The sequence below is a fragment of the Tympanuchus pallidicinctus genome, unplaced genomic scaffold (genome assembly GCF_026119805.1).
Source record: "Tympanuchus pallidicinctus isolate F22 unplaced genomic scaffold, pur_lepc_1.0 scaffold2, whole genome shotgun sequence".
NCBI classification, from domain to species: domain Eukaryota; kingdom Metazoa; phylum Chordata; class Aves; order Galliformes; family Phasianidae; genus Tympanuchus; species Tympanuchus pallidicinctus.
The window spans coordinates 35,132,669-35,145,134 of NW_026294721.1; the positions used below are offsets into that span (position 1 = coordinate 35,132,669).

Genomic DNA, 12,466 nt, shown 5'->3' on the forward strand with positions numbered 1-12,466 from the left:
CTTATGAAAAGTCCCTTATCAGCTTTCCTGTATGTTCCTATTCAGGTACTGGAAGGCCACTGTAAGGTTCCTCCAGTACCTTCTATTCTCCAGGCTAAACAAGCCCAGTTTCCCTCAGCCTGTCCCCACAATGGAGGTGCTCCAACCCTCTGATCATCTTCCTGGCACTTCTCCTGACCCTCTCCATTGGCTTGATGTCCCTCTTGCATTGAGGGCCCCAAATCTGGACAAGGTTCTCCAAGTGGGGGTCTCACAATAGCAGAGCACAGGCAAAATCACCTCCCTCAACCTGCTGGTCACGCTTCTCTTGATGCAATCCAGGATACAGTTGGCCTTCCAGGCTGCAGGGGCACACTGCTGTCTCATATTGAGTCTTTCATCAATGGGCACCCAAAAATCCATCTCTTCAGGGCTGCTCCCACACAGCCTCTGCCAAATGTATATTTGTGCTTGGGATTGCCCTGACTCAGGTGCAAGACCTTGCACTTGCACTTACATTTTACACATTCTTTATTTCAAAGTAGAAAAAACATACCCTGGAAGTTCACATTGTAAGAAACACCTGATGTTCTGCATAAATAGCAAGTTATGTTTGACAGTATCTTGTTAATTAAAATCACTCTTTTGCTGATGATGTTACTGCTAAAGAAGGTGGTCTCCAGGAACCCTGCTGTTAACAGTTAACAAACTCTTAACTGTTCTGTTTCTTCTGTTAAATAGTGTTTCAGAGGTCTCACGAAAATAGTCAACTTTGCAAGTTTTATCAGAATGAGTTAGATTTTTAGCAGGTAATAAATTTAAACACTGTCATTAACTGCAGAAGAATTTTGCCAGTTTATTACATCTGAGAATTGGATTTTATTCATAATACTTTTTCTTTCATTTGAACTATGCACAGTTGACTTTAGTTTGCTTTTTACCATACAGAAATGTGAATTGTGCTTTGCACTGTTACTTAACCCCCAGCTAGGCTTTGGGCCCAGGCGGTCAGCCTGAATGCGGGGTAAACACCTACAAGGTGAAGGGAAGGAAGCTGCCCCCTCAGGCTATGAAACCGCACAATTGATGCAGCTACAAATCAAATCACACAAGTTTTCTGTATTACATAATTCACAGTGTAGTTTACTGACAGCAGTATTTGCCTAAAGTGTTGTGAATACCAAAATGGAAAGCATTATCCTAATGCCTTTGGGTCACTGAGAATCAAGCTATTTCTGATTCAGATAACATCATTATCTGCAGGCTGTTTCAAAACAACATTCAGAAATACTTGATGATATGTGGTTGAGTAGCTTTCTTTAGGAGCATGGAGGAAATCGGTGAACAGGAAAGATACTGGTGTGTATACCGTGCTATACCTCTGGATACAGCCACAGTTTTGGAGGGTCTGTTGCTGAGCTTCTCACTTAATTCTGATATTGTCCTCCAGTTACCGTGGATACCACTTTTCTAAGTGGAATAATAATATGTCGAAGTTTTGATGTTCTGCTCTATTTTGGGGTGGATTAAGATGAAATGATCTGCAGATATCAAGGAAGAAACTGACACCATACAGATTTGAGCTAAAGTTTATTCTCCTTAAGCATTAGTGGTGTGTGGGGAAAAAAAAAGTGTTTGTTGTTATGCTCAGAGGGCGCAGAGCGCTTGAGAACAACTGACTGACTCTGAGAATCTCCAGAAATCTCTTTCATAAATTTTTGTTAAAGCATAGCATTTGAAGATACACAGAGACATGCATTTAGCACAAAGAAAAAGGACAATGGGGCCAAACACAATTTGCTGGGAACAATTGTGTAAAATCACCTGTTTAGGAGCCTCAAACTTTCAGTTCTCCAGGGTAAACGCGCTAATAGTTTATATGTGTGGGCTTATAGTGATGAATATATACAGTAATAGTTGTTGTGTAAAACTTGCCAGAGCGTTTCCTGTCCAGTACATCTTCATTCACTGTCTCTTTGAAGAATTGTTCTCATATTTCATCAGTAAAATCCAAAGTTTTTTTAAAAAGCATATGCAATTTTAGAGCAAGAACACAAATTCCATACATTTTATGACAACATAGTATCTACAAACTATGATCACAGCATCCTGCATAATATAGAAAGATGCTGAGATATGTAGACGCAAAAGAAAGAGTATCTACAAAACTACAGTACCTGTCAAGTAAGAGATTTGCACATTTTATAAGTTTTAACTATTATATAATGAAAGTTATAAATTGGACTAAAAGATTTGATGATAGTCTCAGTTTAAGAATTATACACGATCATCGATCTTCAGCGATTGAATTTCCATAAAAAATAGATGTAATTGAAATATTCCCCAGCAAATTATTTTCTGAAGTTGAGAGAAAATATTTTGAGATTCTACTGGAAATTATAAGTGCACTTATTAGATTTGCTTGTTCAAAAGATTTGTTCTTTGCATGTCTTTAAAAATACAAGCTTTTGTTTTCTGCTACTTCTTGTTGCAACTGGTCTTGTAAAATCAGCACAGCTGAGTGAGAACAAACTATTTCTGATAACGTGAATAAAATCTATAAAACAAAGAAAGAGAAATAATAATCAGTAAGATTCATCACACCAGCATAGAATTACTATTGGTGGTATCCAAGCCAAAAAAAATGATTTCAGATTGTAGTTTAAACATATCGCAAAACTATCTTTTAAATAAAAGATGGAACTGATAAATACAAATAGATTGAATTATTTCAGATTACATTTCAAATTATTTTAGAATTTTAGAAATCTTTTGATGTTCAGACTTCAAACACGTTACTAAGACTGGAGAATAATGGAGACGGTTAGTATGAGGAAGCTGCTTAATTATGACATACCTACTGAGATCAATTTCCAGTTTCAGAGAAAACATGATGAATTTTTGGATGTTATAAATCATAATAAAACCACTGTTTCTTTCTGTAAACTCTATTTATCTGTCAGTGTATTGATTCAACTAAATCATGGTTGACTTCTGGCAACATTGCAATGCCAAAACTACAAAGTAGTTATCACAGAGGAATCTTATCTGCCTTTTATTATCTCATGAACTGTATGAATTGTTTTGGTTTGTGAATTTCTCTTGAATCTTTTGTTGCTTTTTTTTAAATTAAATTCAGGTGCTTCCTAGGCAAACTTGTGGCTTATTCACCCACACTATTTTCTATAAAGAGTATCCTGGAGGCCCAAAGGAACTAGACAAAAGTATCCAAGGTGGGGAGTTGTTCTTCACGGTGGTTCTCAATCCAGTGAGTACAATGTCATTTTGAAACTATTTAAAAAGAATTAGTTAAAGGAGAATTGAATAAGTGCTTCAAGGCTCATAGGAGCTGATACCCATATAGTAATGATTTTTCACAGAGTTTGCTCTTGTGCCTTTTCAATTAATCAGTTTAGAATATAATATTATATATGTTCTGTAAGTCATACAGAATTATCTTAACATTTTTAAATACTGTTTTGTTAGTAATGTAGTTGTAGAAACATTACTTGTTCTGTTTTACTTCTGCATGAAATTTAATTTTTAAGAGAAATGAAGTGTTAAGAACTGTTATTACTATGAGACAAGTGCCTCAGGTGAAATCCATTATCCTGCTCTTCAGAACTCACAGAATGTTGAGAACACCCATTGGTTTTTGAGAAAGTTGCAAGCAACAAGTGCTGGCACTTGAACCTATTATGAGAATGTTTAGTTGCTGTTCTACAAAAGCTTCAAGGAAAAGATCAAAATAAGCGAACCACTGAATTAATGTGTCTGCTTAACATTTCATTTTTGTTTAATAGAATAAAGAACAAACTAGGCTATGAAACTACTGAATATTGGCAGAATAGAGCAGTACAGTACTTCAAAATGGCACCAGATTAGGCCAGTTGCATTAAACCTGACCTCTTAGACAAGGTTTTATGCTAACTTTTCAGTTAAATTGAACTGAAATTTAAAAGGAATGATGACAGATGCTGTTTTGTTGCAGAATCAGATAAATAAAATTTACTGTACCTGCTTTATCCAGATTTAATCCCTAGGACTGGGTTTTCCAGAACACTCAAAGCTGAACAGAGTATATTTCCACTCAAATCCTTTGGAATAATAGCTGAGATACTTTTGTGCCTTTTTTAATTCTCTGTGATTTAATGAAACTCCGGTGGAAAAACAAACAGACAAAAAAGAGAAACTTCTGCCAACTGCTGTTTATATACAGGTCTATTTTTCAAACCTCAAACCTCAAGGCTGTTGTTTTGATTCTCTGAAAGTAGTCGCTGTGTTTTGTTCTCCTTTATTTTTCATGTTCATGTAGCAAACATAGGGAAGAAAAGCTTCACTTCCTCTGCACACATGATCTGCCTACTAGAGGATGGTAGTATGTCCCAGTCCTAAATTTTATATTTATCATGTCAGACAAGGCACATTGAGAGAGGTGAGGCCTGGAAAATTCTTAAGAGTGGAGGGTATTGGTACCATAGCAATGCTTGGGAATATGTGTACATCCTAAGTAAGAGTTTCTAACTCAACAAAGAGACTTTGACGAAACCATATTGTAGCAACACTTTGAATCAGAACAAACTGTATTCCATGTTGGAAACACAGCCACAACTTAACCAAAACCTTTTTTACAACAGCGGTGAAACAGCAAAACTTAATGTGGTTGCTTGAAGCATAACCCTTTCAAATTGAAAGAACAGAGAGTGGAGGAAAGGCAAACAGTAGAACAGCTAATGGTTATTGATATAAATCAATCACATTTTAGCATCCTGCCTTACATACTTAATGTGAGTACAGAAATGTGTTTTTAGATAGTGCTTCATGATCTCTGATTTATGCATTGCTATGTGGACTGTACAATCACATAGTTGTGAGAAATATGACATCCCCAATACAATGCAGGCTAACTAAAGGGAAGTTATTTGTTCTAAATCCATCTGTAAGTGAATATCATACCAAAATATGCTGAATAAGAATTGTTGTAATCTTTCAAAGGAATGCCTCTGAAAAGATGATGTGATGGAGTTTATATGTATGTATATATGCATTATATATATGCATATGAACAGTTTGTAAAGTTGTAAGCATTAGTCTGGCAGGTAAGAAATTTGAAGATCAGGTTTTGCATCTTTGGTTGTTTTTTGTTTTATTTGTGGGACTTGTCTTTGTACCATTTTGTATTTGTACCCCTACTCACATGTCAGGGTTTTATACACTTGTCAAATTATAAAGTGGCAGATTGAATTTCATAAGTTTCATTAAAATTGTCAGGATTGCTCTCTGAAGAAATTAACATAAACATGTAGTCTTTCAGAGGATGCAAAAATTCTATTAGAAGATGTTTTCTAAACATTTTTTGTCACTGGTGAAAAACCTATTAAGAAGGAACATTAACCAGAAATCATTACAGTGTCATCTCAAGAGTAAATAAATATTTCATTTGAAAAAATGACAAATCTGGGTGTAAATTAAATGTAAATCTTAACAAAGGCCTTCATTACATTTCCTGGTTTATTTTGGATTACTTATCTAAAGTAAATATTGTTTCTGAAGTGTAGGTTATTAGAATGTTTCTTTAGGAATTGAATACTACTCTATATTGATATAAGTACCCCTAAGAATATTACTCACATTTTCTGTGCAATCTGGTCATGTAATGGCAGCTATTCACATGACAGGCTCTGCTTCCTTATAGTACATTTGAATCGATGACAAACTGGAGAATAAGCAAAAAAAAAAAAAAAAAGCATCAAACCATATGTGAATCTATGAGCTTTTTGACACGAGAACCAGTATTGTTGTCATTTTCCCACGGCATTCTATAGCCAGAGGTCTTGTAGGTAAGACAAGCATCAGACTGCAGAGGAGAAGCTGCTCTGCAAATGACTTCTGCTGGTAATGTGGAAAATAGGAATTGGTATCTTATCCAATAAGAATTGGTAGCTAATCTTGTGGTCTACAAGCCGTATTTATTTGGTATGTATTTATGAGCCCTCACTGCTCGTTAAATTGTGATCTGGTAGTAGCTGTAAAATGGTCTCGGTGTCTGTTCCCATTGTGTTCGTAAAGCATTCAGAATGCTGAAGTGCTATGAAGCTAAAAAACAAAAAGAGCCTGAATAGTACTAAACCATGTTATCTACTTCTTAAATAATATTTAATGTTCATTTCTTCTGTTAAAAATCTTGTTGACTACAGCAGCCCTTAGACAAGATCATACAATATCAGGATCTTGCACAAAATTTTTTACATGCACATAAGAAAAAAAAGCCTTCTGCAGCCCTGTATTGTTAGTATACAGGCATTAATTGTCCTATGTTATCAATTAGATAATTGCCTGAAAGGGGAATTGTGTGACTTGCACAAATTTATCCAGGGAGATCTGTGACAAAGCTACAAGGAAAACCTGGATTGCTCTTTTAGAGGAGTGGATGCACGTAACAACACAAGGTTGGTTTTTCTTCAGCTTCCCAGTGCTTTAGTCTTACTGTAAAGATCCTGGGTGTTACTAGAGACAGCTGGCAAAGAGGTATAACTGCTTCTAAGTAGTATTGAAACTGTATTAAGAAAGTCACGAGAAGAGATGGTCCTATCAATTTAAAGGACTGAATTAAGCATATTTGCATTTAGCTTCATTTTGAAATGTTTAAACAATAGCAGGCTTCTGGCTATGCTGTGCTTAACTGCATATCCCAGAGTAAGTAAAGCTTACTGCTAGTTACGTGAAATATGGCATCCCCTTTTAAAAAAAATATTTCTTCATTAATTTATTTATTTTGCATTAGCTGTGCCAGAATCATTCCCAAATAAATCCCAACTGACTTTTGCAATACTTAAATTAGCATATTTAAATAAATGAAGAATCTTTACTGACATTAAAACATTCAGCAAACATTTTGCTTGATAAAGTTGTTAGAATTTTCAGTGACTTCAGATTCTGTCTGCAATATTCAGTGAAGTTTTAGTTAATAAAACCAATTTCCATTAGATGTCCTTTAGAATTAAAATGTACCAGACAGGAATCTGCTACAGACAGCACTGCATATTCCAGCGTTTTTTGTAATCATGTACACGTACTTCCATGGGATCAGCAATTAGAGATTAGCTATTAGAGCACCTCCTGTCAGATCAACACTTGGCAATCGCAGAATGTTCAAAGAAGTAAAGGACCACTCGCCTATACCTGCAGCAGCTGCAGGAGGCTACAGAGAAACAAATTGAACAGCTCTTGTTCTCCTAAATGCTCCATAAGAATGTTTTTCACATTAAGAACCAAAATTTGAACTACAGAGTTGAATTTGGTTGGATATTTGTTACTGCAATAGTTGATAAGACATGGATTCCATATAAATATTCGTGCTTTGCGTTGTCCTTAAGTACAGGGAAGACTTTCATAGAGGATTATATCTCAAATGTCTCTCTGCTGTCAAATGTGCAGTACTTTCCTCATACATATCTGCTGCCATCTGCTTCTGTGGACATTGTTCAACGTAAGACAGGCCAGATGCAGGGCAAGCTTACTAGTTTCATTGCTTGGTTGTTGTTTTTGTTAGGTTTGTTTTGTTGTTGTTATTGTTGTTTTTGTTTTGGTTTGGTTTTTTTTAGCTTATTGTTTTTCTAAGTGCAAAATTTCAATAATGAAAAGAAAATTTATGAAGCAGACTGACGCTATTAAATGCAGTATTTCTCATCTGCTTTCTACTAGTAGTTCATTAGATTTTATTGCTAGAATCAATTTGTTAATCTATTTGCTTTAGTTTTCAAATCCTTATATGGAAGATGTGTTTTGATTCTAGAATCCAAATAATCTGGTAAGCCCAGTTTTTCATAATGTAAGACTAACTTCCTCTATGAACATGGTCCAAGGCAGTATTTTATGCCTTTCGTTTTCCATTAAAATCAATAAGAGTTAAGCTGTACTGCTTTAAATCTGTAGAAGATGTTCATGACCTAGTCTCAGGTATGCCAGGGTATTTTTCATTTGAATGTGGAAGATAAAAATCAGAAGCTCTGCAGTCATACCAGATGGATGTTTAAGGCAAAGCACACTTCATAAAAATCTTCCATATCTTTTTTGCTTCAAAGAAAAACAAACAACACATAATTTAGTAATTCCACGGCACTTACATACACTTCCTTGCAAAGTACTGGCTGTCTACAGATCTGAAGAAAAAGGAAGATACCCTTGGAGGGAAATTTGGTGAAAGTCTTCAAATGTTTGACATCCCAATAATGAAACCAATATGTAGCCAGCTGTGCCATCTCCATACAGTTACAGCAGTATTGATTGAGAGGAAAGGCCATTCATGATTCAGGTTCTATGCCTGATTGTTCTTAAAATAATTGTAATCTTCATATGCATTCAGTTCTAAGTATTTTCCTTTAATTTCTAACTCTCCCAAGTTACAGTGAGTAGAACTGTTATTAAGCTAATTGACTTGCAACAAGGGAGAAGTTATCTCCTTTAGAGCTGAAAATTAGAGTGTTTGTATGAGCATCAGCAGAACCTACTGGATCTTAATGTGACCCTAAGCAAGACCAGCAGCCATCCTTTAAAACTACAGATAAAAATACAAAAGGAAAGGCAGTCAGGCTTAAGTCTTCCATTTCTGTCTGTCCAGCTTTCCACATCTTCATATCTAGAGGCAGTAAAGACTGCAAAGGAGGCCGCTTCCATTCAACAGTTTCATCTCTTCTCTGTTCTCCTGTTCCTGTGTCAGTAACTCTTGAGAGCTCCAAGAAGAGCTTGGGGAGTTGCCATCAACTGGGGAGGGGAGGGAAGTCGGTTATGCTTGGCATTTTGGTTGACTGCAGAATACAAGTATTCCTTGCCCTCCTGTGTGTTCTCCATAATCCGCCCATAGCAGCCTGAGTGGTGTTTTGGGGATGATATAGACAAAATATAAAAGCAAATGAATGGGCACCGGGAAAGGCTAAGAAACAGAAAGCTATCTAGAGATAGTTCCAACAGTAGAAGAACAGTGGGCAAGGAAAAAGCTTTGCCATTCTTCAAATTTTCAAATGAAAAGCCACATAGAAGTGTTTTACAACTGTCAGTGAAGTGAGCCTCCTGGGCAGACTTGTAAATAAGACTCTGTTACCAGCTAGGAAATTGCATCACAAGTATAGTCACTGTTTTTGCAGAATGCCAAATAAAACAACAACCAACCGTGTGCAAAAGCTGAAAATAAATTCCAGTGCTCTGACTGTCAGACTATTCAGTACCCTAAATATGTAATTTTGTTTGATCTTCTAAATCTTCCCTAGCTCCATCACATTTATAGTGCAGATACTGCTATGTAAATCAAACTCAACTAGCTAACTTGCTGTCTTTGCAAGTGGATAGATCTGTGGCAGCTGCAAAACTAGCAGTATAGCCTAGGAGCAAATAGTGATATGCAAGCTGGAATCCTTATGTTGTGGAATTGAACACAGCTTTTCTGGTAGCATACATATCTTAAGAGACTATATTTCAACCAATTAATAATATATGTTCAAGCATAGACTGTGATCTAATTTCTTATTGTATCACTTTGTGAGTCTAATGGAGCAAAGCCTGATATTCCTGAGTCTCTGAATACCTGAAATAAAGTTCTTCTGAGTAATATGGAGATGGTATCAGAACTGCAGTGTACACACTACCAAATTAATTGGAATGTAGGTGTTCTGAGAGTTAGACATACTCTTGTGGCCTGTAAATATTTGTACAGAGCTAAAATGGCAACGATATACTAAATTGGTACTTTATCCGTTCTTTGCCTAGCAGAGTGTTTTTTTTTTTTATTACCTATATTTATTATATTACCACCCAATTAATTGTCAATTGTTATTTTTACTTCATTTCAAAGTGGCGTGCTTAACTTCATCAAAAGGCCTTTAAGGGTCCCTTTGAACTCAAAAGATTCTAGGATTCTAACATCTGTTGCTAGAAGCTGGGTAACTCTTTGCATATATATATATATATATATATATTGTTTGGTGTAAATTGTTTGTCAAGCATTTATTGCTTTCTCTGTTCTTGATATATGTGATTTAATAGCAGCAACTCAATCCCAGTCTCCTCTGCAATTTGTTGACCTAGAAGCTATTGCCTCTAATTGGGAAATGTTGTAGTAAGGAAATATGCAGCACAAAATGGGTGTTCAGAAAGATAAAGGCTGTTCCTCCTGAACGATTGTCCTTATTTCTCTGCAGCACTGGTCAGAATCCCAAATATCATCAGCGGTAATAATGAGGAGGAAAGCAGAACAGAAATAGCGGTCTGCCCTTTCCTTCTGAGGAAGGAATACAGAAGTGCTGAGAAGCAGCTGAAAGGAACTGAGGATTCAGCTGCCTGCAAGGCTCTGTGAGAATGCAGAGTGCAGGAGAGCGCCTCTGCTGCTCTGATCTGAAGATGGGTGGGAACAAAACAGGAGCTGTTGCCCAGAGGCCTGGTTTAGTCCCAAAGCATGATTTTGAATATTTCCTGCATTTCATTTCAGTCTCCTCATGGAAGACATTAAATCCCATGGAGAGTGCATTCAAGTGCAACCAAGGTGATAGTTTGTTTATGAGGAACAGCTAAAAAGGGTGATCCTTCTTGCACTCAGATAAAGAAAATGCTGAGATGCCCGGAAAGAAATTACTTTAAAAGGGGAATAAAAATAATAAAATCAAATGGGGTCTTTCTAACTGAAAGACAGGCTAAAATGCTTGTTAGAGTAAATATAAATCTATTCACAGCTGCTTTTCTTTTGAAGAAGGAATAAAGAAATATATGAAGCTCTATTTATATAATATGGCATTGCCGAGGGGTGCAAGATTGTTGAACAAATAGTGGTTTTTACTAGTCTAGCCTTCTGAGGTGCCTCCAAAGGATTCCTTTTATATCTCCCAGTGTGTAGTTTTAAGAGAGTAAGTCCTTAGTAATGTAGTGTATTGATTATTAGCTGTCATGGAAAAGTGATCATCCTCACTATGTGGAATTTGCTCGAATGAAAGTTGGAATATGATATATGATAGCATGGAACAAAGCATAGTAACTCAACACAGAAGGCAAAAAATGGTATTTCTGTTTTGTCTGGGTGTAAAACTGCACCCTGTAAATGGAAAGGCAATTACATGAGTTTCCATCATCTGTGTTGCTCTACAAATTGGTAAATTGAGTTTTCCTCAAATTTGTGGGAAAGCAAGGAAATAGCTAGCAACTTAGCATTCCCTGCAATGGGACCCACACCAAGGTGCAAACCATTCAAATGGTACTTGGCTATCATTTTCTTCTGTAGCTGGGGAAGCATGGATAAGCTTGTCCATCTCTCTGATGCCGTGGCCATATAGCTGCTGTCAGGCCACTAGGAGTGCCCCAAGGACAGCAGCAGTGCCTGGTAAGTTGGCATCGCAGACTGTAAGCCACCTCCCGTAGGAGTCCATGATATATGAAGTGTTCTATTTACAGAGAAACATTGCCAGAGCTGGCTCTGGGCAGCAGCTGGACTCTGCCCACTAAGGTCACCTCTGCAGGCCCCTGCAACCAGGACCTTGCCACATACGCTCAGTAGTCAGCAGTCTTTTGTTGTTCTATGAAGCACAGGATTATTGTTTCCAATTCTGCACAGTGGTAGTGATTGTGCTGGGAGTTTGCTTGCACAGTATCAACAGGAGGAAAGAAAATTTGTTCCCATATTCTTAGAAGGTAATCAGCTACCAGTATTATTTTTGATGCTACGTGGAAGTAAAGGAGACCTTTCCTATCATGTAAAAAATTAGGTTATGTATTTGGTAACACTAAATATGGACTGCTTTGCAAGATGTAGTTATGAGTGCTTTAAGACAGCATTTGATCTTCTGTCCTTTTGTTAGAAATTATTATCCATAAATTGTTTGATATAAAAAATAACTGCATAATGGGAACTGAGATCTCTGATATTTCTACATTTCCTTGAAACAGTTTTGTGTGGTGGAAATGACTTATTATGATGCATCCAAACAATTTTTTAGCCTCCTTTCTAATATACTTCAAATTACAATTAATTCCATTCAGGGAAAAAAACAATACATATTTTCCCCGCACTAGGAATTTTTTCAAGTTCTTTTGCTTTTTCTTTCAATGCAGCGTGGAAGTGTTTGTCATGTAAGGAGTTGCCAGGAGGTAAACTAACTTGATAAATGTCAGAGGTCAGCTTGTGTGGAAAAGAAAGAGTTTGTCAAGAAAGCAAGTTAACCTTTGTTACAGAACCACTCTGATCGTATCCTTGTTGAGAATGACAATCCACTGGCTGATCTGTTCCTGCTTTAGGAACTGAAATAAAAAAGGAATCTTAAAAAGGTTGTAGATTTGGCAAAATGCTTATTATTTGTTGCTAAAAGAGAGTATTTAGGGGAGAAAAAAAGAATACAAAAATAAACACCACAAAAAAACCCACACTTGTTGCTGTCTGAAATGAAAGATTGTGTTCTAATGGTTAATTGATATATGTCTCCTAATTTTACTTAAGTCAGACAAAATACAG

At 36.4% G+C, this 12,466-nt stretch overlaps 1 protein-coding gene across 2 annotated transcripts in view; it reads left to right on the forward strand.

The window, feature by feature from the left end:
• Window positions 1-12,466, forward strand: part of LOC128080349 (bifunctional heparan sulfate N-deacetylase/N-sulfotransferase 3) — a 71,805-nt gene that overhangs the window by 38,084 nt on the left and 21,255 nt on the right. For both annotated transcript variants that reach the window (XM_052682444.1, XM_052682445.1), the window contains exon 6: window positions 3,119-3,247. In XM_052682444.1, coding sequence (XP_052538404.1) covers window positions 3,119-3,247 — 129 coding nt within the window. The remainder of the gene's footprint in view (window positions 1-3,118; window positions 3,248-12,466) is intronic.